Below are 25,615 nucleotides of genomic sequence, written 5' to 3'. Positions count from 1 at the left end.
CGGATGGTCTTCATGGCTAGTGAAATTGTTATTCTTTAGATGCGCGTTGGCTGGGAAACACACAAGTTCTCAGGCGACCACACAGTACTCTCCCTCCCAATATGGCTGCCGCGCAGAGGAGCCCATTGAAGGAAAAGGTCCAGCGCCATACATCTTGGCCGGAGCCAATATCGCGAGGCCTCTTTGTCAGCGTGCCTGGCCACACGGCCGTGGCTAGGCAGCAGGCATGTTTCGGGAAAACAGGGTAACTTCTCCGCTTCTGGCTCCGTGAGACACACACCAGACAATTCATCTGCTGGTTTGGACCTAAAGTATTTGTTGCGTTCAGATCTATCACAGCAACGAATTCTTACTGTGGTAGATAATAGAGTGATGCAGGAATGAGATATTTTTGTAGGCCAACCAGGAAGTTAGAATCACCCTAGGTCCCTCAACAAAAAGCCAATGGGATCTTTCCACTGGGTTTTGGATTATTGCAGATAATAAGCTCCGTGGCAAACAAACGTTTATGATACTGATAATCTTCACAAAGGAACGCCACTTTTTTTTTAAGTGTGAATGCAATTGCGAGAAGTAAAAAGCTAATGCTACACCACGGTTGCATGGGCGCGAGTGTACACAACGAGACTGTAAAGGTGGACGAGTCGGCGTGATGACGTTTAGTAGTCTCATTTAGCCACTTGTTAGCAACCACCAAGACATAGGCCTATAAAAGCTTCAAAATTCACAAGGGACATGTACTAATGTATTTTATATTGTAGAACAAAACGTTAAAATCTCTTAAGCTTGTGTTAACCACCTTATTTCAGGCATCTATCTAAAAACCCATTGACTTGACGAGGGAACCGGAAGTGCTAAAATACTAACTCATTTCCTGGTTTTAGCTGCTCATTCCTGTTCGTGTCTAGAAGGTAGACCGCAAGTAGGGAAAGTCTCGCAAGATGGTTAACGTTAGGCATTGACCTTGAATAGTTCAGGGAGAATAGGTAGTCGGGCAGCAAATTTCGCAACTTGCGGGTTACCTTCTAAACACGCCGCTCATTCCTGCACCACTCTATGGGGACAGCATGTCATTTTGGACCGAAATTCATTCTTGCATTTTGTCTCCGAGAAGGCAAAGCTAGTCAACAGAGCTGCGGTGTGCACAACAATAACCTGTCTGTGCTCATCAACAACCTGTGAGCACAAGCCCTTCTCCTGCCGTTAAAGAGGTCAGCCAAACCAGACAGGCAGGTAGTGTGTCACCACAGGAGTCTCTCCTGGCATACACAGACTCTTTAAGGAAATGTAGAACCTTGGCATGCACAAATACAAAGCACAAAGCACAGCTCAAGGTTTAGTCAACAATAGAGAAGCACTTGATCCGTAAGCAGTCGCCTGACCCGCCCCTGACAAAGACATACCTTTTGATCTATTAACGTATGTAGTCTGTCGTGTTTGCACCATTGCCAAACACGACAAACCAGCGTCATTAATGACAGCGAACATGTTGTCACTTTGTACAATGTGTCCTCTGCGAACAATAGAAAGGTGACTAAATGACACGCACCAAACGTGTTATACGTGTCGCGGGATTAAGTGCTTAATAATATAAAGATATTGACATGCAAACTATTGTGTATACAAAAGCAGAAAACGCCTCAAATATTCAGACAATATTTGACTGATTCAGTGACTAAACCTTACAGAGAATCTCCGGCTTCAATTTCACAGTGAGCAGTGTAATCAGCATTTATTCCCCCAGCCGTTTGCCACTTTCTCTCCCCCACTCTCTCCCTCCCTAAACAGGCCCTCCCAGGTGACATGACAGCCTCTCACAAAACCAGTCTCTGCTGTTTGCTAACGCTGCAGCTCTCCGAGCATCACATTCACAACAGGCTCTGCAATCCTACACAGCGGGCGGGCGGGTACAGCAGCGAGCACAAACACACCTGAATAACACAGACAGGGTCCTGCAGGGAGCTCCAGTTTGAGTAGTGTGTGCATATACAGTATGTGTGTGTGTGTGTGTGTGTGTGTGTATCCTGGACAGCAGCGATGCAGGTTGATCACTAGCCCTGTTAGGTAGCATTGACGTCTCCACCTCAGAGCTGGCACACAGGGGAGTTATTGATTAGCATTAAGCATCCATGCAGATGGCCAATAAAGAGCAGGTGAGCCAAAGAGAGCCTGGGGAGAGGGGAGGTGTGTGTGTGTGTGTGTGTGTGTGTGTGTGTGTGTGTGTGTGTGTGTGTGTGTGTGTGTGCAGGGGGAGGAGCGGTTAGTAAGATGGTGCAGGGTCGCCAAAAACAACAGAGATGATGAGGAAAACAGGCAAATCAGAGCAGTCTTAATATTGGCGAAAACAAAATAGTGCAAGAAAGAGAAATGATTTTAAATTTTCATTTGGTTACATGCATCGTCTTTGGAGTAATATTCAACATAACGACTATTCTGAAGGTAAGTTTGTCATTTGTCATCGCAGTCAAGATGTCAGGAACGATGGCAGGATAAAATGCGACACAGGCTGTGAGCAGGTGTACATGGCATTAACTGTCATGACTTCCTAATCCACCAGGAAGCCACATTTTCTAGTTCTCCTGATGTTGCTGCTTCGGGTTCAAATATGGCGCAGCTTCCTGCATGCTTGTAGGATATTGTGCATCAATCCACAACTTCCCTGTCACATCTATTTCTGCAATTCTCTGATGATTCTCAGGGTGCACACACACTGCTCTACAGTACTGAATATTCCTTGAACTGTGCACAGAATACCAACTTATCTTTAGGGGTGTAAATAACAAGTTTCATCACGATAAGATATATCAGTTCTTTGGACAACGATACAATATTTGCTGCCACGATACGATTTTGATTTGATTCATTCAGGGGCCTGCGATCGGCATGAAACAATATCATATGCCCATTTATCACAATCAGTTATATTCATATAAACTCACAAAAGGACACTAAAATATGATTTGACATGTTTATTAGTAGGAAGGAGGTGCGCTTGGACGGAAATGATGACACAGACGTGCCATTGGAATTTCAAAATAAAGGCGTATCTTAAAGACTGACGATATGTATCGAAGTTTTCACGTTGCATCAATGATATTGGATTGTTGGTCATTGAATTGACATATCGATCCAAATCGGTGTATCATTACACCCCTAATTTATTTTTTATTTCATATTTGCTGTTGCGATATAATATATATTTTAAAGAATATTTTTTTATAAAGAACAAAACTAATCGCCAAAAGGAAATGCCACCAAATGCCACCTTTAACGTCATATTTATTGTTATTTAGTTACTCAATAAAACATATACAGATATATACAATATGCAGGAAAACAGACGACTGCACTTTACATATTATTAAAAAAAGAAAACAAAAAAAAAAATCAGTTTGTAAATTGCCGTCACAGTCCTCCATCTATTGTTTCAGAAATTCAAATTCAACAGAAGCTTTAAAGATTACAAGATTGCCTAACACACAGCAAATTTTTCTCTTATTATACATGTGCAATACCAATAGTCTTTTTTTTCAATTCCCTTATTAAACAATCCCTTGACCTCCATCTTCAGTTCCCATTGGCTGAATTGTACTCAAGCGGTTGAGCTTGTGAGGTCGATAGCAGAGGTTAGAAGAGAAGAGGGAAAGTTGTTCTTGCCGATAAAAATAATAAAGAACTCATAAATGATTAAGAGCAGCAAATGATAAAGTTTAAAATGTTCTTTGACAAGGAGGGGGAAAAGTTGTGTGTTCACAAAAAAAACAAAGTTGAGTTACATTCATGCAAAATTCCCCCTCTTCCTATCTTCCTCTAGTTCTGCCTCTTCTATTGAAACAGTAGGCCTCATTTGAGTGTGTGGGTGTGTGTGTGTGTGTGTGTGTGTGTGTGAGGGGGAAATCTCTGTATTTCTGTGTATATTAGGAGACTGTAAATTTAGGGGGCAGATTTTGGGCAGCAAACAGTAGAGTAGCCTTTAATGGGAGGATAATTAGAGCTGTAACCAGAGCTGAGATGAGAGCATGCCGGCTGTAGTAAGCAACAGACTAAAAGCCATGAGATGACGGTCGCATCACAAGACTCAACGCTGGTATACAATCAGAGCCAATGACAACTGAATATCTCTTCTTCTTCTTCTTCTGCTTCTTCTGGTTTTGTGTTCTCCTCCTTTTGACATTTCTTTATTTTTCTTCAACAAAGAAAATAAGAGAAAAAAAAATATTGATTTGAGGTTTTCCAGATGTGGGCATTGTTGGGTAGAGCCCGCGCTGAATTGTCCAGCAGTATGTGAGAGAGTGTCCTAAAGTGTGACTGCATGTATCAGGAAAAAACATGGTATTTGCATGTGTGTGTGTGTAAGTGTGTGTGTGTGTAAGTGTGTAGGTGTGTGTGTGTGTGTGTGTGTGAGAGAGTGAGTGTCTGTTTGCGTTTATGAGTGTAAATGTCTTTCTGTCCCTGAACAGGCAGGAGCTGCTCGCAGTTGCCTCATCAACACTTTATCATCATCCTCATCATCATTATTTGTCTCTGAAGCTCGTCTTCGTCTTAATCTTCTCTGCGTCTTCCTGCTGGGCCTGCTTTTTCGTTCAAGTCAGTGCCGCCACAAATGTCCCAAATCGGTTGGAGATATCAGAGTGGAGAGAGCGCCAGGACGAGACGGGCCCCCCTCGGCCTTTACTGTCCCCCAGCTCGTCTGTGCAGTGGACGGACAGGCACTGCAGGTGGTTCCCTCCGCTGCTCCCTCCTCCTCCTCCGCCTCCTCCTCCACCTCCTCCACCTCCTCCTCCTCCACCTCCCCCTCCTCCCCCTCCACCACCCCCAGCTCCTGGGGCCCCGGCTCCAGCCTTACTCTGGGACAGCTCTGATTCTGCAGACAAGCACAGAGAGGAAAAGGTTAATTAAGACAGTGTACCAAAAAAATAAAATAAACAACTTCAAGCGAATTGGCATTCTCCGATACAGATGAAGCATTTAAAATACACACTTTTAATTAAACCAGTGTCATTTTCACTTCCCACTCTAAATCTGCACTGTGAAATGAATTCAACACTATTCCACCGCCCCGTCAATACCACCACCACCACCACCCGAAAAGGAGGCTGTAAGCAAAGCTTCCTCTGCTCACACTCCACCTCCTCCTCATGCCCGATATACACAAGTGAAAACACACACACACACACACAAACATACATTCATTTGCTCCCAGTCAAGCGTGCAAATCTAGAGCGCTCCTGCATGACCTCCGGTCAGAGGGTCAAAGGGCGCTGAGAATACTGGCCTTTAACCCTGCTTGACCCAATTTAGTGGTATAATGACCACGCCACGGTATCGACCCTGTGTCACCAAGGTGTGGGGCCTCACATTAAATGGTTGCACCAAAATCCATACACAGGTTGATTATAAGTCATATAAAAAAATAGTAAATGCTGACGTCTGAGATGCTTCACATATGGAGAAAAATCACTTTGTGCCGCGTGACCAAAAAATTAGTCGCGGGGAGAAGATTAAGGAGGACAGGAAGTGCTTGGCTAAACTATACATAAAAGCGCAGCGTCACACTTCATCTGCTGAGAGACATGCTGAGGGGAGAAGAGGGCAGAAATGAAGAAAAAGTTTTGAAGACACAAAATACAACAGGGGAAAGAGACACACAGCAACTAGGAGAGAGGTAATGTGTGTTGCGACACTAGTGTTGCAGCGTGTGCTTTGGGTTTTGCCTCCAAGGAAGCCCAAAGCGCAGGGAAAGCGTGTGTGAAGATGTTAGGGATCCCTCGCTAAAATCAGTCCGCTCATCTCCTCACCGCACAAAATCTACGCCTGCCTTGCTCCGTGTGGATGGTGAGCGGATCAGTGCGCTGCACAAAGACACAGAGCTTTAAGGTGCAGGGCGTCTTGAGTGTAGAGACAGGCAGAAAACAGCTCTGACAAGCTGAGTTACATGTGTCAGAGAAAGGGGAGAGGCTGTGATAGACGACACAGTCTGGGCACAGAGGCTGCAGATCACAACACTCCAGTCAGTCTGCTGCTCACCTGAGAGAAGCGACGCTCCGTATCATCCATAACCCCCCCTTTTTTTCTTTTTAGCTCATCCTTCTCTGCTACTTAAACTGTTTTTATTTTGTTTTGCGTACTGTTTTCATCTCCCTCCCTCTCTGCTTTCACAAACCCAGAGGCAGCAGTGACACAGTGTTAACAAAACACAGCCGGGGAAGAGAGAAGGCCGACCCAAGCCGGGCAGCTAGGACAACCAAGAGAGGCAGGCAGACATGCAGGCAGTGAGGCAGGCTTGCCCCCCAGCCTGTCTGGGCTGCGACCACTGGAATGGAAAAGTGGGGAGGGGGGGATTTGGTAAAAGGTCAAGCAGCCAAGCCTCCCGTTGCTCCCTGTTTCGTTTGTCTCTCTGACTGCCGGTCTCTGTAAATTTCTCTCTCTCTCTATCTCCATCTCCCTCCCAAGGACTAGCGACATGGTGGAAGTGGGGGCTGAGGGTGTAGGGGGAGAAATGAGGATTTAGAGCAGTGTTGGTGGTGGCGGTGACAAGATCTAACATTCGCCAGAGGGTCCAGTCATACACCTCAGCATGGCGGATCCCCACCCCCTGCCAGTATCAACCCCCCCCCCCCCCCTCCACCCACTCACACTCCCTCTTCCCAGCGCTGTGCCCTCCAGCAGCCGCCAGCAGCTCATGCTAGCTGGGCACAGCAGGGTCCGCACCGGCCTGAATAGGCAGCCAAGCGTTCCCCTGGCTCACTGCTGACACACAGCAAACTGACAACACGCACAGCCGAAAAACACACAACACGCCAACCGCTGCCGCTGCCGCCGCCGCCACTGCCTCCGCCGTACCCACACCAGCCCTCAGCTGCTGCTCCACATGCGCACACACACACACATACATATGGACGTGCACACACAATCCCAGCTAGACACGTCACTCAGCTTCAACGCAAGGACAAGAGTGGAAAATACACTGAGAAGAAAATACACATAGATCAAATTACAAACTCTCTTCTTGCACACACTCACACAAATGTATTGCTTGTATAATCCCAGGATTCATGTTCAGGTATGAGCTCATATAAAAACAGGACTTTTTTAAATACATATAAACACAATTTAAGAAATGCTGTAAAAAAGAAATATATTTCTGAATGGGCTGTTTGTTACAATACATTGTTCATTTAACAGCAGATGCAAAATCCACCACTTGTAAAATAAGCCAAACACTTGACCACCACAGGATTAAAATATCACCTAGTATTACAGGGTAGCCAAAGGGGGATTCAAGAGATGTGATTTTTTTATGGAAAAATCAAGACACTACCCTTAAATTGTAAAAGCATTATCCATGGCGGCGCATTCCTTCAAAAGTGGAAGCGGCAGTGTGAAATTCTACATCACACAAGTCTAAATCCCAAATCACCATGACATTTTACAAGCAGGGAAATCGTTTTTTATATATATAATAAAGATCCATCTTGTTATGGCTGCTCATTGACTAACGCAGAATTCATATCCACGGTAATATCTCAATAATGGCCTATTCATCTGAGCGGGAACAAGTGCTTAGCATCAACAAGCGAGGGGGAAAATACCTAATAAAAAAGGGAACAGTAACAGCGCGAGCAGCTGCGCCGAGCCACAAATACACCTAAATATCCTTAACCACATTACAGCCAGACAAGATTACCACTGTGATGTGTTAAGTAAATACGGAATTTAATGTGATGCACTTATATCACTATATCTCTCGCCCCAAGTGCAGTACTTTGTTATTTAGTGCCTGGCGATGATGCTCACACACACACACACACACACACACACATACACACACGCATGCACACACAGCAGTGGGGTTTTGGAGCCGTCTCACAGACGCAGCCAGAGACGATTTACAGAGATGAGTAGAGCTTCGAATGCCATGAAGGCTGGGAGCACACACAGCGCACAGCTCCGGTTGTCTGGATGACACCAATGTGTCTGGGAGCTGACGGCCTGACACGGGTTTACATGTCATATCACACACACTCGACACACTCCGAGCAACGCATGGGAGGTAAACAATGGCTGCTCGGAGACCGTGTTTTCGAGCAATTTAATAATAAGTGTTACAGCGTGCAATTATTTTTTCAATTAAGCCTACAAAACAACAAAATAATAACAGAGAAACTGACACCGATATTGTGACTATTTGTAAAAATAAACAAGTAGGGCAGAAAAGAAGCTGAATGAAAGAAGTTCCTCAGAGCCGTCACATTGATTTCCCAGGCCCCAGAATCCCATGCGGCAGGCCTCTCTGCCCTTTCTATCCCGAGCTCTATACTTCCATGACGACACTTCACCTTTGACCCCCGTGCTCCGGAGGGCGCGACCCCGTCCTCTCTAAACACAAACCGGCCCAATCAGGAGGCTCCGCTTCGCTGACAAAAACACCCAAAGGCCTGCGCTCCTATGACAGTGTGTGACATCAGGTCAGATTCCTTTAGCATAACAACTAGCACCACTATGGCCTTGTGAGAGGATTCTGTCTTTGTCAGCACAAAACGCCCCGTCACAATCCACAGAGAGAAAGTCGGATTAAAAAAAAAAAAAGTGGGGGCAGAGAAAAGGTCGGATACGGAACCAAAGAAAACATCTTCTCTGGAAATATAGCAACTTAAAGTTTTCCCATATCATCTCAGACAAGTGACAGGACACGTCTGCCGAATACGTGAGCCACCGAGAAAATCTAATAATGTCCCTTAAGTGCAGTTATGTTGAGTTAATGATGTATGTGGGGGCTAACAGAGGTATTGTTCCAGCCCAGGTATCCCCTGCCTCAGGGTGGGTACTGACCGTTCCCTCAGAGCAGGGAGGATATCTAGAGGGAGCGAGGGGGGACGTTTCTCACACAGGGGTTATTTTGGTTTGAATTTCCTCTCTGTTGTTCTCTGGCCTGCAACATAAAGGGGGAAAAACTTGCCCAGGCAGGCATTGCCCCCAGCATTCGTTACCTTCTCTTCAGCAACACACCCATTCCCATCCCCTCAAACTCATACCCACACACACACATATATATACACACCTCCCCCTCTGGCCACAAGTGCTTAGGAAACCAGACACAAATCAGAACATGGGAAGTGATTTAGTGCCTCCTTCATAACTCACAACCATGTCCAGGACCTGTCCAGGATGTCGTCCAAGTCGGTGACATATTGATCTACTTCGCTGTCTCTATTTTGCTTCAGCACAGTGCTGCTGCAACACTTTGTGTTTTCACCTTTTTGGAAAAGGTCAACCGCACGTGAAAACAGTTACTATTTTGAGGTTAGAAGCACATGCATGACAGAGACATTTGTTTTAGATGAAAGTAATAGTCGGGGTAATTATTATCAATTATGTTCCAGGAGATGCAAAAAAAGTAAAAAAAAAAAAAGGTAATTTTAATCATTGTAATTAAATTAAACTTAAAAATTATATTCTCTATTTCGTCTTTTGCTGTTGTGTGTTATAGTTATTTTAAATAGATAAAGATAAATTTGTTCTTAAAACTCCCACACAGACTGAGAATGAACAATAGTCATGGAGTATGAAACTGATGGAAAACAATGTTTTAAATTGAATTATTTTCTCTTCCATACATGCAAACGGTAGCTATTACCCAGCCACTCGCCTCGTGAGCGAAACTACAGATGTTCTCTGAAAAAAAACTCTATCTCTCTTACTTTCTACTTCACTCCATCAGTCTCTACTTCTGTCACCCAGGAGAAACAGCTCCGGTGTCATAACCCATTTGTCAATTGCTCAATACAAATTAAAGGCGCCTGACGACTACCTGTATGGTTAATAACATAACCGCTGCTGGCAGCGTGACAACACCTACACCTCTGAAAACACACACACACACACACTCAGCTTTTAAAAGCCGTGCTTGTATCCCGGGGAACATATGAATGAACCCAGGACACCTTTCAAGCGCTGCTTTTTTTTTCCCCCTCGTGTCTAGTCACTCAACAAGACAGTGGCCATTTGGAGGCACGTCACATACATCCACGATCGAAGGGTCTGAAACTCCTCGTTCTGTGCATCTCCCAGTCAGATAAACTCAGCTTTCCGTTCCCTGCTGCATCCGAGGAGAATATTTACCACATGCTGAGACAAGTTTTATTTTATTCTAACACCCTTCCCCAGGGAAAACAAAACACCGGATGAGCTGCTAGTTTTTTGAAGAGTTGAAAATCCAGAAAGGCCTGACACCTTTGTTCATCTTTTTTCTCTCTCTTCATCAGTCACAAGCTTCTTTAATAGGCTTCCTTTGACTGTCACTAGTGCTCAATGTCTTGCAAAAAAAGCCCGAGAACATGGAGCACACATGCACACGCATAGCATAATGCAACAAACACGAATACACACACTCGCAAAAATTCCAGACGCTTTAAATGCATGATAGGCACTTTTCAGTCCTGCACTATTTAAATTACAAGTCAAGTAAATACTCTTAAATATTTTTCAACACATTAGAATTAAGTGAGCGCGTTCCACCGAGCGAGACACCTGAAGCCGTGAGCCTGACACCGAGTCTAAATAAATCAAACTTTATGTCTACACCTGACAAATCCACACTATCAAGTTGCAGTGTCTACAAACCTGCCCTTCGTCGTACACTCACGTGCACGCTAGCACACAAACATACAGCGAGAAAGTGTTTTCTGTGTCCACATCAGGGACGATTTTGCTCAGGAGGACGTTAGTTTGCTCTGTCATTACAATCATGTACTTATGTTGCTGAACTCAGCACTTGTAGACATAAACTAGCTGTTCTTTGTGGCCGCTATGAACCCGTCAATAACAAAGTCAACTTACAGGAGTTGCCCGAGGATGAATTATGACTTTTGGAAACAATATTACCGAGGCTAATTGCTATGATTATCATAATGATAATCATTACTGCAGTGCGGGAGTGTGCGAGGGACTTGGTGGATGTGTGTTGTTGTAAAAAAGTCAATATGAAACACCTTGTAATGACAGGTAAAGAACATAGACTGCCCCGAGCTGTTTTTTTCCACATTCAAGCATGTGCCAATCACTTTCTCCTTATTTTTTTTTTTTTTTTAGAAAAAAGGAAATAGAAATTACTGGTGTGATTTGTGGGGTTGTTGTCGTGCTGAAATGTCAAAGGCAGCCAGTCTCACAGGATTGTTCTCCATGGTGGAATATCAATACGGCTCTTTCAGTGGATTTAAGTGCTTTCTAGTAGGTGTGATAAGATGCAAGTTCCTTCTTTTCAAACCTGTCAAAGTCAGAGCGGAAAGAGATTTGATCATGATTAGAGCTGTTTATGGGCTGATTATTGAGAGTGAAGAGTGAAGCTATTCCACAGGGTCAACTGTGAAGTGTTTTAACTGCTGATTAAAAAAAAAAAAAGTAAGTGTGTATGTGGCAAAAAGTAAAAATAACTGAATCACTTCCTACGCCTGCTGGTTTGCCTGTTATCAAGACTGCGCACGAGTTTCCAAATGAACGGTCGGCTTCTGGCTAAGATATACACAAGAGAAGGGAAGAGGAAGAGCGTAAAAGAATTTTTTTTTTATTTTAAAAAGGGGAAATAATATTAACTGACGCCGTACAAGGAAAGGTTGCTCGCATACACCTCTCCCCCCTCGCCTCTGTGGGAGCACACGAAGAAGACGTGTTGCACACACGAGACTCTGCAGGCCGTGAGCTTACAGCGGCAGGTAGAACTGTGTCTTGGTGAAAAACTTGAGCTACATGCTGTCACAGAGAGATGAGGCCAAATATGGGGTCCAAAGGGGGCCATTAGTGCAGCACGCATCACTTTAAACAGGCACACAGGGAGCACAGAGAGGGTGAGCTGGGATGCACTGGGTGGACAGACATCAGCTCCGAGAGCACAGCTCCTCACATTCAAACATTCAGAGGAAGTTTGCTAAATATGGAATTTTGTATTCGAATCATGGCAAGATTTGTGGCTCCTGTCGTCTCTACAGCGCTGACACAAACGCACCTGGCAACAAACTGATCTGAGGTCCCTCTGAAGTTTCACACAACTTCGCTTTATAGTGAAGCTGCACTGAGCGATGGAAACATTCACCTCATACGACCACGCTGACCTTTGACCTCCCCAGGTCTTTTACTTTCACTGCAATCTACTCATCTGAAGCAAACTCCTCTCCATCACCAAAATACACACAACACTATAATTCACCACTCAAGCAGTTAAAAGTTAACTTATTATACAACAGCGATTAAAAACACACTACCTAAAACACAACAAATAATACGCATCATGTAGTTCTCAGGACAAAATCTCACCAGAAACAGAAAATCTCATATTTTTAGTCACATTGAGAACTGAGAAATCACTCAAAGTTCTGCTTGTAATTATAATATATTTAATTTAAATGAATTTTCAATGACATTTTCATTTTTAATTAGGTATTAACAATACATTTTTTGGTGTTTAATCAATGTATTAATTACGGTTTATCGCTATTGAATTTAATAACCTGATAGAATGCTAATTGTTTAAAAAAGAAAATAATCTATGCATAGTTCAACAACACAACTGAGAGAGAAAATAATGCTGATGACAAAAGGAGTTTTGGGAAGTGGACAGAAAAAAAAGTCCTATCATATCATATCTACCACTTTAGACAGCTAATTTTCTTAGTCTATATTTCAGACTTATATAACCCTTCAGAATATTTCCACTGCAAAAAATATCTTAACTGGTTATGTCATCTTGTGCTGATGATTAAAATGTTATTTCAACTTATTATGAGTGAGAAAAAAAAAAAATTCCACTGTCACTGGAATTACATCAATTAATTTCATCCTAATGAAAATGATCATCTTTTAAGAATTTTCTTGACCAAGCTACATTAAGTTAATGCTAATGGACTAATGAATTGGCCTAATTTAGTGTCACTGACATTATCTCCCTAATGGCAGAGTTTTTCTTCACTAGACTGAGGACTAGACTGGCTGGCAGAGGTGGATATTTTTTTTGCAGTGTGCAAAGCCTGTGGGATGCTGGCTCTTATGGAACTACACTGTGGGCTATGACTTATCTTAAATTATTATGTTATTTTGCTCCCTTCTGTGTAGCCTAAGCATCAGATTCAATCTCGAAATCCCCCTCCCCTCCCAAATACACCTCCACCCTTTTTTTCATCTTTGCTGTCTGAAGCACTCAAATGAGAAACTGTCAGGAGCCGTGATTTGTGCTAACTAGCTATCGATCGCTCCAGAGCTGCATGCCTCGTGTCCATGCAGGGAGGGCTGAGAGAGGAGAGGAGAGGAGAGGAGAAGAGAGGAAGGAGAGGAGAGGAGAGGAGTGGAAGGAGAGGAGAGGAGAAGAAGGAGAGGAGACAGGAGATAGGAGATAGAGGAGGGGAGAGGAAATGAGAGCAGAAATCAGACTATTCTGCTTTTAAATACCTACTGATTTTTATGAATTTATAATATTAAACCTGCTATCAGCCCCAGAGAAATTAAAACAGTGAGAGCAACAGGGTGACTGCTTATCAGTGTTGGGTTTCCGGCTCAAAAGAATACTCATTAATCAATATCAAAAGTGATGATGTTAGGCTACTTATCATCTCCTGGCATCAGTGGGCTTTTTCTTTTGTTTTTTTTGTCATCCATGCTCTGTTATTTTATTTATTTATTTTTTACACATATATATATATATACACGTGTATAATATATATATATTATACACGTGTATAATATATATATATATTATACACGTGTATAATATATATTATATATATAAGTGTATAAGTGTAAGAGTATATATATATATATATATATATATATATAAATAAATTAGTAGAACTGGGTTACCAATTTTGTAAATGATCATGGGAACAAAAAAAAGCCACAATGTTCAATGATCTTGTCATTTGTCCTGTAATTTAGCTGAGGACCAGTGGAGTCCAATTAGGAGGAAAACAAATAGTTGCAAGTGAACTGTAGCTGATAGTTTTGATCATTGTGGCTCAAATTAAAATGCTCACTGCTTGTTATTTTTCTGGTGATGTTATAATTGGGTTGACCGGTGATATAAGTCTGCTTCATCAGTTACAGTGCTGCTCGTTGGAAGTAATGGCATTAGTGTTAGTGCCGGACACCCTGAGCTCAGTGAGGCTCATATAAACAATGCGCTGCGCCTGCATGGGCTCCAGACTCGGCGCGCGCACCCGCCCCTCTCTGCACCCGCACCGCTCAGAACAAAGAGGCGCTCGAGACGCGCTAGGCGCTCTCCACAATTATAGTCTATATACATCCACATGACTATATATCCATACATCCATATTATTATATATATCCATATAGCCACAGGCCTGTCGGGAGCTTTAACCCTGACAGTGGGGAGCTCTTCCACATTTTCTTATGTTGCAACGTCAAAACATTTCCGTCTGCTGCTTTGGTTTGAAATGATTTGGAAATAACCAACGTTTAAAAAAAAAAAAAGTAATAATAAAATAAAATTTAAAGACAAGAAATGTTAAAAAGAAATAAAAAAATTATAAACATATAAATAAAACCAGCATATTCTAGTACATAAACTCGCCTAATTCTGCAATTATAATGCACACTAATGCATGCAATTCGTTTTCTATTCAAATTAAAGCACACAAAATAATATAATAATGAAGTAGTAATAATATTAATAATAATAATAAAAAATATTATTATCATTATTATTATTATTATAGGAAGAAGAATTAAAAGAAGAAACTAATCCGCAGCAACGTAACAGTAAAATAGTTCATCTGCATTTAGATTTAAGAGTCACCATAAAAACAGAAAAACTACTTGTAACCATGAACCTCCATCTGCACACTGTAAGATCTCCGTCCTCTTTGCCTTTAGGCCAGAACATTTTACATTTTCCTTGAGAAACTTTATATTCTATCCTAAATACTGCCAAAAATATTTTTACACTATAAAAGGTATGTTATAATATTAATAAATTATTTAAAAAGACAATAATAAATAACACATTTCTTAACAATAATAAAACTGCAATTTTAAACTAGATATTAAATCATATTAAAAAAAAAATAATTCTAAATTAACTATTTCCCACGGAAAATAAATTTGAAAGTATCTGTATTCATTTCACCATGCCATCTAATCCTTGAAATCCTGTCCTGCCAATCTCAAATCAATCGTCGCTATTATCTCATGGTAATAACAAAAACAAACACGGAACAAGACGAGGGAAACCCCGCTGAGTTCAACGCATATCCTCAAAAAAAGCTATTAATCTTCTCAATGTAGTTGTTCACCCTGAAAACCGAGATAAAGAACCGCAGGAAATGTTGACTTTACTTGAGCTCTTCTTTTGAAGCGCCTCTACAATGAAGAAACCCAGAAAAATACATTCAGTCGTAATGTTGACTTTGTTCAGTCAGATGGCATTTAAAAAGTGCTCCACTCTGGAAATATCACTTTTACATTCTTCAACACGGAGCAATTTAACAAGAAAAATACCACATAAATCTTCTTTTTTTTATTATTTTCTTTGTAAAGACTTGAATGGCGCTACCATTAAATTTATTATCTTCCTATAGGCTAAACCTCTAAAATCCAAAGAGCCTAGTTAAACAGAGACGGCTGCTTTCTGGCGCACAATATGGACAAAAGGTTCTCAGCGTTACTAGAGCTTTTTACCTCTTATGCATGTCATGTCACACTGCATTTCACATCAAAATATGAAGCATTTTAAGGAAGAAAACTCATTTTATGAGCAAAAAATGGATCAGGTAGTGTGTTGCATGTGTGAGACACACAGAGGGTGAGAGGAAGAGTGAAAGGAAAAAGTGGGTGAAATATAACCAAAAGGAAGGAGTTTCATTTACCTTCTTTGCTGTTGTTTTGGCTCTTATTTTTTTCCCATGGTCCCATGGCCTTGTCATCCTCTGACCCGTCCATCATGGCCTTGTCACTGGGCACGTACCAGGTGGCGTGCTGCTCTGCCATGAGGGTGTCAAGGTCAATAGTGCCCATTGAGCCCTTCCCAGCATCCGGGCTGCAGCTTGCCAGCTCATTGTCTCCGTTCTGTGAGGGACAGTCGCCATTCTTCTTGCCATTCTTCATGGCCAGGGGCTGGTCCTCAGAGATACTGAACTGCTGCCGCTGGAGCTGGATCTGGGCCTGCAGGATCTCCAGAGGATGGATGTCTTCCTGGCCAGAGGTGCTGGATGGGGTGCGTACCTGCTCCACCCCGGGAGTGCCCGGGTGGCTCACCCCACTGGCCCCTGTGGCCCCACCAGCGTTCAGTCCATAGCTGTCTGGCGGCGAGGTAGTATGATTGTTAATGCCCATGCCGAGGGGCTTCTGTCCATTTATCAACCCGTGGTCGCTCCTCTGCATTTTGGGTGAGCCGGTGATCATGGGGCTGCGATTGGGCTTGGTGGCCGAGGCCCCTCCTGCGTCGGAGCTGGAGGACACCTCGTCCTCGTTGCCGTAGTGGGTGCTGACATCGTCAGGAAAGTCCACTCGTGGTGAGCTACTGTCAGACTTGGCGACACTTTGAATGCCACTGTCCAAAGAAGACATGAGGTCGGCCTGGTCCCCCAACATTAGGTCGCCTCCTTTTCCCCAAGAGGGTGATTGGAGGTGTTTCTCGTGGGGCGTTCCCCCACCCCTCTCCCCAACGCCAGCAGAGGGGGTCTGCTGGCCTGGACTTACAACAGGGTTACCATTGTCAGGGGAAAAAAAAATTCCAGGGCTCACATGTCCACTGTCTCTTTTTCTCCTGCCTCTCCCTCTCCCACTCCCTGTTGTTGCCTTCCCCTCACTGCATGGGGTAGCGTCCATGTTGTAATTTGGGGAGAGGGCACTGGCTTCCCCCTGCACCGTCTGGCTTTGACTTGCAGGCTTAGAGTTGCTATTCCCAGTGCCAGGCATCTGGCTGTTCTGGGAAGTGCTGCTCTGAAAATATTCAGGTCCAGCACTGCCAGTCCCATTAGATGTGCTGCTATTAATGTCCTGCTCTGTCTGACTCAGTTTTCGCTTGCCCTCATTTTGGTTCTTCTTGTTGAATGTTACGTTAAGATTGGGGGCCCCTAGGCTAGCGATCATGTTCTGGCAGGCCGTGGAAAGGGCCGCCAGGCAGCTCTGGCCGAAAACACTGTCTTTAGCGCTGGTTTTGCTGAAGTTCCCGAGGGACAGCGCTCCGAGCTTACTAACAGACGCCCGCTGGCCTGGGGGGAACTCAGACTGAGGAGGGTAGCTCCCTGGTGAGGTGTTCACCCCCTGGGGAGCACTGTGGGCCGGCCCCTGACGGTTAGCCCCCCCATAGGGAAACGTTGGCTGAGCTCCCATTGGAGGTGCGGGGAAGTCAGCCGGCCGCCTCTCCGCCGGTGCGTTCGGGTGCCCCGTCCCCGCTCCTGGAGACTGCATTTGTGAGAGGTTGCCCATGTTGCCGCTGAATTGTGAGTGCATGCCCGGGGAATGGAGAGCCTGTACATGCCCATCTCCTGGTATTCTCATGGGCTCCTGCATGCCCATGCCTGGCCTAAACATCATCCCAGCCCCGTTCTGCTGTAGCCCCATGTCATGGGGCCCTGATTCATTCCCCGCTCCACCCATACGCCGTGACATCATCTCCCCTGGTGGGTGGGACCCTTGGAACCAGGAGTTCTCCTGAGTTACATGAGGATTTTGTCCATCAATGTTGGGCATCCTGCCACCGTTCTCCCTGTCGAAGCCAGGCTGGGGCATGCTCCCGACCGGGCCTCCGTGAGCCATTGGGCCGGGAGGTACATCGCCGTGGTGACCCAGCTGCTGCAGACTGGGCTGCCTCATCCTCTGCTGCTGGTTGCGAGAGGCCATTTGTTTTATCATCATAGCTGCATTCTGCCGCTGCTGCAGAGACTGCTGCTCGGGCCCCGGATGCTGCAGGGGACCTGGTGGGAAACCTTCGCTTACAGGTGGGGTGAACTCTCCAGGCAGGCCGGGATAGGCCGAGGGAGAGAGGTGGTTATCCATACCACCACACCAGCCCTCACCGCCATGTGCATTGGGAAAGTCAAATCTAGGCCTTTTTGCCATGTTCATATAAGGAGAGTCAAAGTGTTGCAGCCTCTGATTCGGGGGCTGCTGGGAGGGAGGGGGAGCTGGCTGTTGCATACTAAACATGGGGTCCCCATAGGGATTCAGACCCCTATTTTCCAGTCTGTGAATGGGATATTCAAACTGGTTGTGTTGGCCAGGCATCATGACCCCTCCGTCCAGAATGTTAGGGTTAGTGGAGCCGGGCTCAGCCTGAGGGGGTCGGGGGAGGCCAGGGGGGCATGAATTCTGTCTGGCTATCAAGCCAGCCTGTTGTTGCTGCTGCTGCATGAGAGGATGCCTCGCGTTGACCCCCGGCTCCATTCCCACGGGCACCTTCCGGCCGTTTCCAAAACGCTCAAAAAACACTCCATGCTGAGGCTGCTGGGGCTGTGGCGGGGGCGGCTGGTGTCCTTTAGAGATGCCCGGCATACCTGGTGTCCGTGGCATGCCAGGGTTCCCTGGGAAATTACCGCCGGGAACAGGCCTTCCTGGGCCAAAATGGGGTAACTGAGATTCTGATTCTGATGGGGAAAATACATGTACATCAAAATGTCCAGATGGAGGCTCACTTGGGAAGTTATACTCTAATCCCTCCACAGCTCCCTGGTTGGGCATCCGCCGAGGCTCCAGGCCGTGAGACTCGGAGGAGGAGGACGAGGAGGATGGGAGACCGTGGAAGGATGCTGCTCTGTTGGGCGACTGGTCCAGGGGTAGACAGGGAGCAGGCACAGCATGGCTGCCACTGGGAGGCCCGTGATGTGTAAAGTCAGGCATGTTACCAGGCCGCTGCTGCTGCTGCTGTTGCTGCTGCTGCTGCTGCTGCTGCTGGGGAAAGCCATCCCCTGCCTGTCCCTCAGCGAGAGGATCAAATCCTTCTCCAAAGCCCTGCTGTGGTCCCATGCCATTGTTGTTGTAGCCCATTAGCCTGCCACCATGCAGGCATGAAGACCCCGGCTCTGGGCCCCCAAAATTCCCACTGAAATGAGGGTGAGGTTGGTGGGGGTGAGGTTGATGGCCATGAGGATGTCCTTGATGAGGTTGTTGGTTGTTAAAAAATCCATGCATGGGTCCTTGCTGCTGCTGCTGCTGCTGAAGTCCTCCTCCTGCATGCATGTCCGAGTGGCCCCTGGGGTGGAAGCCCCCATACTGCTGCTGCTCTCCGTTCATGTTCATGTTGAGCCCGAGCATCTGCGGCTCGCTCAGAGGGCCCATGCCGGCTTCCACGGCTCCAGGAGGGCCTCCAGAGTGAAAACCTGCTGGGCTTTTATAATGGGAGCCCATGTTCAGTCTCGGTTGGCTTATGTTTCTCTCTGACTGGCCAGGGTTTCTGCTATTAATCTGAGAACCAAACTGCTCCAGCCCAAACATACTCCTCTGCAATCAATCCCACATGACGGCCAGTTTGCCAGACATTGGCAACCACTGTTTGTCTTGTTTTTCTCTGTCTGTCCCCAAAAGCAAAAAAAGATAAAAAAAAAAAAAAAGATATACAAGAAACTATTCAAATGTTTGTTTCACTCTACTGATCAAACTGCTTTATCTTTTTTTAAATGTTAAAACTCACCAACTTGAGTTCTTATTGTTGTGAATTTTTGTTTTTTAACTTCTCCGAGGACAGACTGTGTCCAAATACGCACCTAAACTGTGTCCCTGCTCCTGTATTTATGCGTGCACTTGACTGCTCTTCTTTTTTTTTATTTAATTTTTTTTATCTTTGACTAAGCAAACAAATATAAAACACTGTTATTTAACTTGCTGCATGAGTGACCTACCATATTCCACAGTTTTTTTTCTGTGCGCATTTCTTCGGTGCGAACATGACACAAAAACTAACAAACTCAAAAAAGGAGAAGGAGCGCAGGAGAAGAATTGGACCGACCGAACAGGGAATATGGCAAATTTCTGTCAGCTAATTCATTATTCCAGTCCAATGTAACAAATGTCCCAGAGCGACTTTTTTGTAGAAGGTCCCATACTGGAAAACAAGGGGGAAAAGGAAAAGTCCAATTGTGTTGTTAAAAACTATCTCTGGTGGCTTTGAGGAAAAAAAAAAATATTTCTTTAAATAAATAGTGCCCACTGATGTCCTTAGACAACTGCTGAGCAGGCACGTAGCCAAAAAAGTCCAATTGATGGAAAAGTCCACAAAAACACAGATCTCCAACCCAGGGACCGGAGAACCGGAGCGTCCGACCGGAGCAGCGCGGAGTGCACTAGCCGCACTCCACAACCACTTTGCGGCTTGACAGCATCCTTCACCCCGCTGCCGGTCGCTCGGTCATGCGCCTTTTTTGCAGTGAAGCGCCTTTTTTTCGCCTTAAAGAAGAAGTCCTCTCAGTGCGTGTGTCCGCTCCTATAATGTGTGTGTGCGTCCCTCCGGTTACCGAGTCCTGTCTTGTCTGGTGATGGTCTGACTGAGTGCACTTTTGGAGCAGATTCACAGATACACTCTCACTCCGCTCTGCCGCTTGGCGCTGTGTGAGATCAACGCGTCCAAGAGGAGCCAGCAACAAGTTTTGCATTTCTGCAGCCGCTTCCATCCACGAGGGCTCAGCCAATCAGGACGAGCGGAGAAAAGCTCCGAGGGGGCGGGACAAACGCTGTTAAGGTAGTCCAGGAGATTGGGTAAAAAAATCAGATGGCTTTCACTTAAAATAGTATTCTCACATTAAAACCCAGCATCACATTTGAGCTGGTCTTGAAGATAATTATAATTTCTCCAAAGGGATCCTTTTTTTTAATAATAATAATATAATATTTTTTTATTCTTATTTTATTCTAACGTTTTTATCTATTCTTTTGTTATTATACTGTTTACTTGCACCAACAAAACCAAAGCAATTTCCTAGTGTACACCTCTTACACCTGGCAATAAACACGATTCTGATTCTGATTTGTTCTTTATACCACTGAATTGTTTTACAGGTGAGGTGAGTGAAACACTTTCTGCAACTCTCATATCCTCCACTGGAATAATGCTTGAAGTGAAATTCAGCCCTCTTCACCTATGATTGGATTGGATTGTTTTATGATGTCTTAGGTTGTTTTATAATTTTTTTTCTCAGGTATTGTTTTATTTATTGTAGTATTTATCAACTGTACTATCTATAGATTTTAAGGGCTGAGAGAGAGCCAGGGTAAAATGCATTTCATTGCATTTCACTGTACTTTTAAATGCATATGACAAATAAACTTGAAACTTGATGAACAAACTTTTTCTAGCCTTTGCACCCATCTCATCCACGCAGTGACCACTTCAGTGGACCAGCATCATCTCCTACTGCAACAACATATAATAATGCAATAACTTGATATAGTTCCACACAATAACAAGCAACCACCAAATGTTGAGGATGTTAAATTTGTTCTCAGGTGTAAAATGAAAATAATGTGCTTTGGCTTCAGTAGATTATAATGTAACCTAAATATCTGTGTCTGTTGGAATGAAAGTATAAAATAGACTAATATTATTAAGTGTCGCTCAAACCCCCCAGTGACCAATCAAACTCCAGTCTTGTATGTGAATGTGTCCCAAGAGGGAGAGAAAAAAAATCCTCCTTAAAAGACCATCTGAACTAAATCATGTGGATGATATTGGGCTTCGGTTCCGATAATCAATAGCATTCTCTTAGTATTATAGTCTGTAAAATAGAACAGTTTTCCAAGGCCAAATTAGGATCATTTACTTTACAGGTTAATTAGCTGTATAAACCTACAATGGTCGAGGTGATCTGTGCAAGGTTAAGTGGTGCAATAGCCTGAGATAAGGCATTATAATTGTTGCAAATAGCCTCTTCATGTTCATGGGAGTTTGAGACAAAAGTCTCAATTTATAGTGTAAAAATGTCAGCCTAAATAATGTGTTCTGGTATAGTAAGACAAAATAACCTACTTTCTGATATATTTTAATGTTATGCCAAAGCTTAGAATTTTGCAGAGGCATATTTCACATGTATTTATTGTTATTATTTATTGCTCTTTTAGTGTATTTATCATACGAATTCCTTGGATCTTTTCTTCAATTTTGAGAGTTCACATTCATTTTCCTGTGTAAAATTTAAACTACTTAAGAAAAATGCTAATAAAGATGTATTAAAAATATCCTACAATTAATCCAGGACTGTGTGTGTGTGCGTTTGTGGGAATCTTGCCTCCTAAGATTAACAGTCATTATTTTGGAATAAAGGGAACATATGGGATTACTGAACTCAATGCACTTCCATTCACCACCATGGATATTTACTTTGGTGAAATGAGAACACCACATTATCCTTTTCCCGACATTGTGGACAGTGGGCATTTAGAGAATCTGGTGTCAGACAGCTCTGTACCTTTGGGGGTGAAAACCAGGAGGACTTCTACCAAACAGACACAGTGCCACCTAGAGGCTGATCACCATCATGCTGAAGCATTCAGGGAATAGTTTTAGAGGACATGAGGCATGTAGCTCTAAACTGGTATACATGCTGTAAATACAATTTTTAAATTTGAATAGGAATCTATTGCAAATAAATACTACAATTGTGGCTTATAAAACCAGATAAAAACCATATAAAACACTTGGGTGTGAGAGTGTAAATAGGGAGATAATTTACTAGTTATCAATTATGGTTTTGTAGAATCTGTTCTATTTTTTTTAAACTGTCATATATTAAAGCAGTGCATTGTTTAATTATATATATATATAAAAAAAAAACACTATGTCCAGTCTCACTGAATCCTATTATTTTAAGGGAATATGAGGGAACATAATCACCAACTAATGTCAACATGTTTCCTTTTCTTCAACCACAGCTGAGGTAAATGTAAAGTAAATGTAACGCATGTGTATGATATTTCACAAAAAATGTCTTAGATTTGCAAATAGAATCAGATATTCTATACTACACTGCATTTTCAAATTTTATGGATGTCTCAGGTCATTTTTAGCCATAATGTGTGCAAAGAAATAACCAGCAGACTATGTGCTAGGAGGGGAGGGCTGTATATGTCAGGGCTGAGGCTGGAGACAGGTCAGGACAAGGCATTGGAAGGTGCTGGGATGTGTGTTATATTTGGAATTTGTGGGGTATGTGTGTGTATGTGCACTCCTCGCAGCGGAGAGGACAGCAGCTCAAGAGCGAGGAGGCAGGGGGAGAGACGGTGGTTGTGTTGTGTGAAGGAGACATGGTGTAAAGTACCTGTCTTCTCCAGAAGGAAGAAGAAGCACGTTGAGATGTTCTGAAAAGCTGCTGTGCTCGTGTGGTGTGCTGCTGGATAAGAAAAAAAAAGAAAAAACACTTTTTCCTCAGTTATCACCTTGCTAGAGGACCGCTTTCATATCCGAGAGCCAGCTGGATGTAGCATCATTAGAGTCAGACAAACACAGAAGTGTGTGTGCATAACGCACTGTTTTAGCCGAGGCAGCCATCACTGCTCTGTGAAGCCCCTCAGGAATATCACGATTCATGTTCATTTCTCAACTGATAAAGGCCCGTTGTATCACAAAACCCCATCAACAACACTAGAAACAAAAAAAATCAAGATATTGTTCTGACTGTAATACCCCTGTGATACAGTTGCTGCCAGCTCTGACTCCAGTCATCTCAGATGGAGACAGACAAGTTAAGTATGACAAACCGATGGCATGGTCTCTTTCCCCCCCTCTTGTCCCCAGTGATGATAAATGCAGCTCAGAGCTGCTGCTGCTGCGGAGGCGACTCCATGACAATGGACAGTCTACAGGCTTTCAAGCACTGTCACAATACCACTCTTCTCTGTAGTGATTTAGGACTCAATTTGTCTCAATATTTCACTCAATAGGACAAGATAGCACAAGTGGGTGCCCTCCTCTACCCTTAATTCATGGCGTTCCTTGGGTAGACGTATATTACCATGGGGGTTGCCCAAAGAGACTGTTCCTTCCGTTGTTGGAGGGGGGGTGGACGGCGTCCTGTGCCGTTCGGAGCGGAGCCCAGTGTGTCCTCTATGGGCCTGTCACTCAGCGGAGCCATCACAACTCCCTGGGTCAGGGTGGGTTAAGCAGCATCTGTCATCCAGAGAAGAACCATTGTATTAAGGGGAGGGATGCGACAGAGACGACCTCCTCCTCCCTCCCCTCTAACCCTCCTCTCCTCGTCGGTTGGCTCCACACCTTTTCCACCTCTCCCAGAACAACAGGAAAACTCCGGAGAATCTCTGGAGCTAAACTTGACCCGAGCCCGGAGGATGAGGAAACACTCGTGACATCACTGCCAACAAACGGCCAGAAATAACTTTCCTCTCCAAGAAAACCTGCAGGCCCCTGAGCAAAATCTGGCCGCAGGGGAAGGTCACATACACGCAAACACAGTAGGGGTGGACCTGACTTGGAGCTAAATCTTCACTGCGCCTTTTCCTCCAAAAACAGACACTCTCACCCCCAGTCATGTGGTGCAACACAGTGGTAGAGCTTTTTTGTTTCTCGGTTTTGGAGACCTACACAATTCATTTTGACACGGTAAAGAATATTGTTGCTTCTGCGTATGCGTCGAAAGCAATAAGCCGGTCGATCTGGCTATCACAAAGTGTTTTTAGCACCGAACATCGAGTCTTTCCTCGGCATCACGCCTGGACGTCCTGCTGTGTCAAGTCTCGAGCCTCCCTTCGAGATCCATTCCCTCTCTTCATCTGTTGCCTCGTCTATTTAAACGACAGGGGCTCACTCATGACATGTCCCTTCATCTTCGCTGCGAGGGAGACACATGGATGGATGGATACATGCCTACTCGTAGACTAACTGCGAGCTGCCACTTAACAGGAGGTGTGTGGGCGAGCCTGCCCATCTCCGCTTTTAGAAACAGCATCATTTGCTTGTTCTGGGGGGCAGATATGACTGGTTTCCTTGCAGCAGGCGCATGTGACCATTCCTCCGCAAACAATAAAAAAGGCGGATATCTCAAGCAGCAGACTGGCGGCTCTTCCTGCTCTTTAGCACGGATTCCGCTGTTATTGTGTGACTCTTGTGACCTGCGGGTCACTGAAAGTCTAGTCCATGCTGTAACTTTTTCTGAGGGGATGTTTATCCTCTCTGATGTGCATTTTACAGTAGAGAACTCAAGCTTCAGCCCTCGTCTAAACTACTCAAAATGAATTCAAGATGGAGCTCTCGCTACATTTTCAATTCAAATCTGTTATTGCGAATGATTCAAAAGTTAGTGGACAGTTGTTTAAAAGCTGTATATGTTGTGAAGACTGTATCCCAAGCTAGTATGCACGTCTACGGGCTTGCTATTGTCCACCCAAGGTTTTTATACGAGGGGAGAAACGGATCTGATCGCCCATTGGTCTAAAACAGGGGTGTCCAAATTTTTTCCTTTGGAGGGCCAAAACTGGAACTCGATGGGGGGCCACAGGCCAAAAGCAGACACCTATTGTATTGTATTGTATTGTTAAGATGCAAAATGGTACTAGGATCCCAAGCTCCCCTAAATGAATATTATTTTAGCTTTTACATAGTTAACCCCCTTAAAACCCACCTGCTGAATACAATTGGGATCATTTCCAGTCATACCCAATTTATGCAATT

General features: G+C 44.3%; 1 protein-coding gene across 1 annotated transcript; it reads right to left on the bottom strand.

The window, feature by feature from the left end:
• Window positions 1-3,262: 3,262 nt before the first annotated feature.
• Window positions 3,263-20,594, bottom strand: mn1b (meningioma 1b). Its single transcript, XM_074638354.1, has 2 exons — window positions 15,870-20,594; window positions 3,263-4,864 (listed from the first exon to the last, which is right to left on the bottom strand). The coding sequence occupies exons 1-2, from the start codon at window positions 19,435-19,437 to the stop codon at window positions 4,584-4,586; spliced, it is 3,849 nt and encodes a 1,282-aa protein (XP_074494455.1). The 5' UTR covers window positions 19,438-20,594; the 3' UTR covers window positions 3,263-4,583.
• Window positions 20,595-25,615: the final 5,021 nt, after the last annotated feature.

Source organism: Sebastes fasciatus, chromosome 6, assembly GCF_043250625.1.
Source record: "Sebastes fasciatus isolate fSebFas1 chromosome 6, fSebFas1.pri, whole genome shotgun sequence".
Taxonomy (NCBI): Eukaryota; Metazoa; Chordata; class Actinopteri; order Perciformes; family Sebastidae; genus Sebastes; species Sebastes fasciatus.
This window is presented reverse-complemented; position numbering and strand designations above follow the sequence as displayed.

Excerpts from the sequence above, each read along its gene's own strand:
- mn1b (XM_074638354.1), bottom strand. The coding sequence starts at position 19,437 with ATGTTTGGGCTGGAGCAGTTTGGTTCTCAGATTAATAGCAGAAACCCT. Across the intron at positions 4,865-15,869 it reads CCAAAACAACAGCAAAGAAG|AATCAGAGCTGTCCCAGAGT; the intron begins GTAAATGAAACT and ends GCTTGTCTGCAG.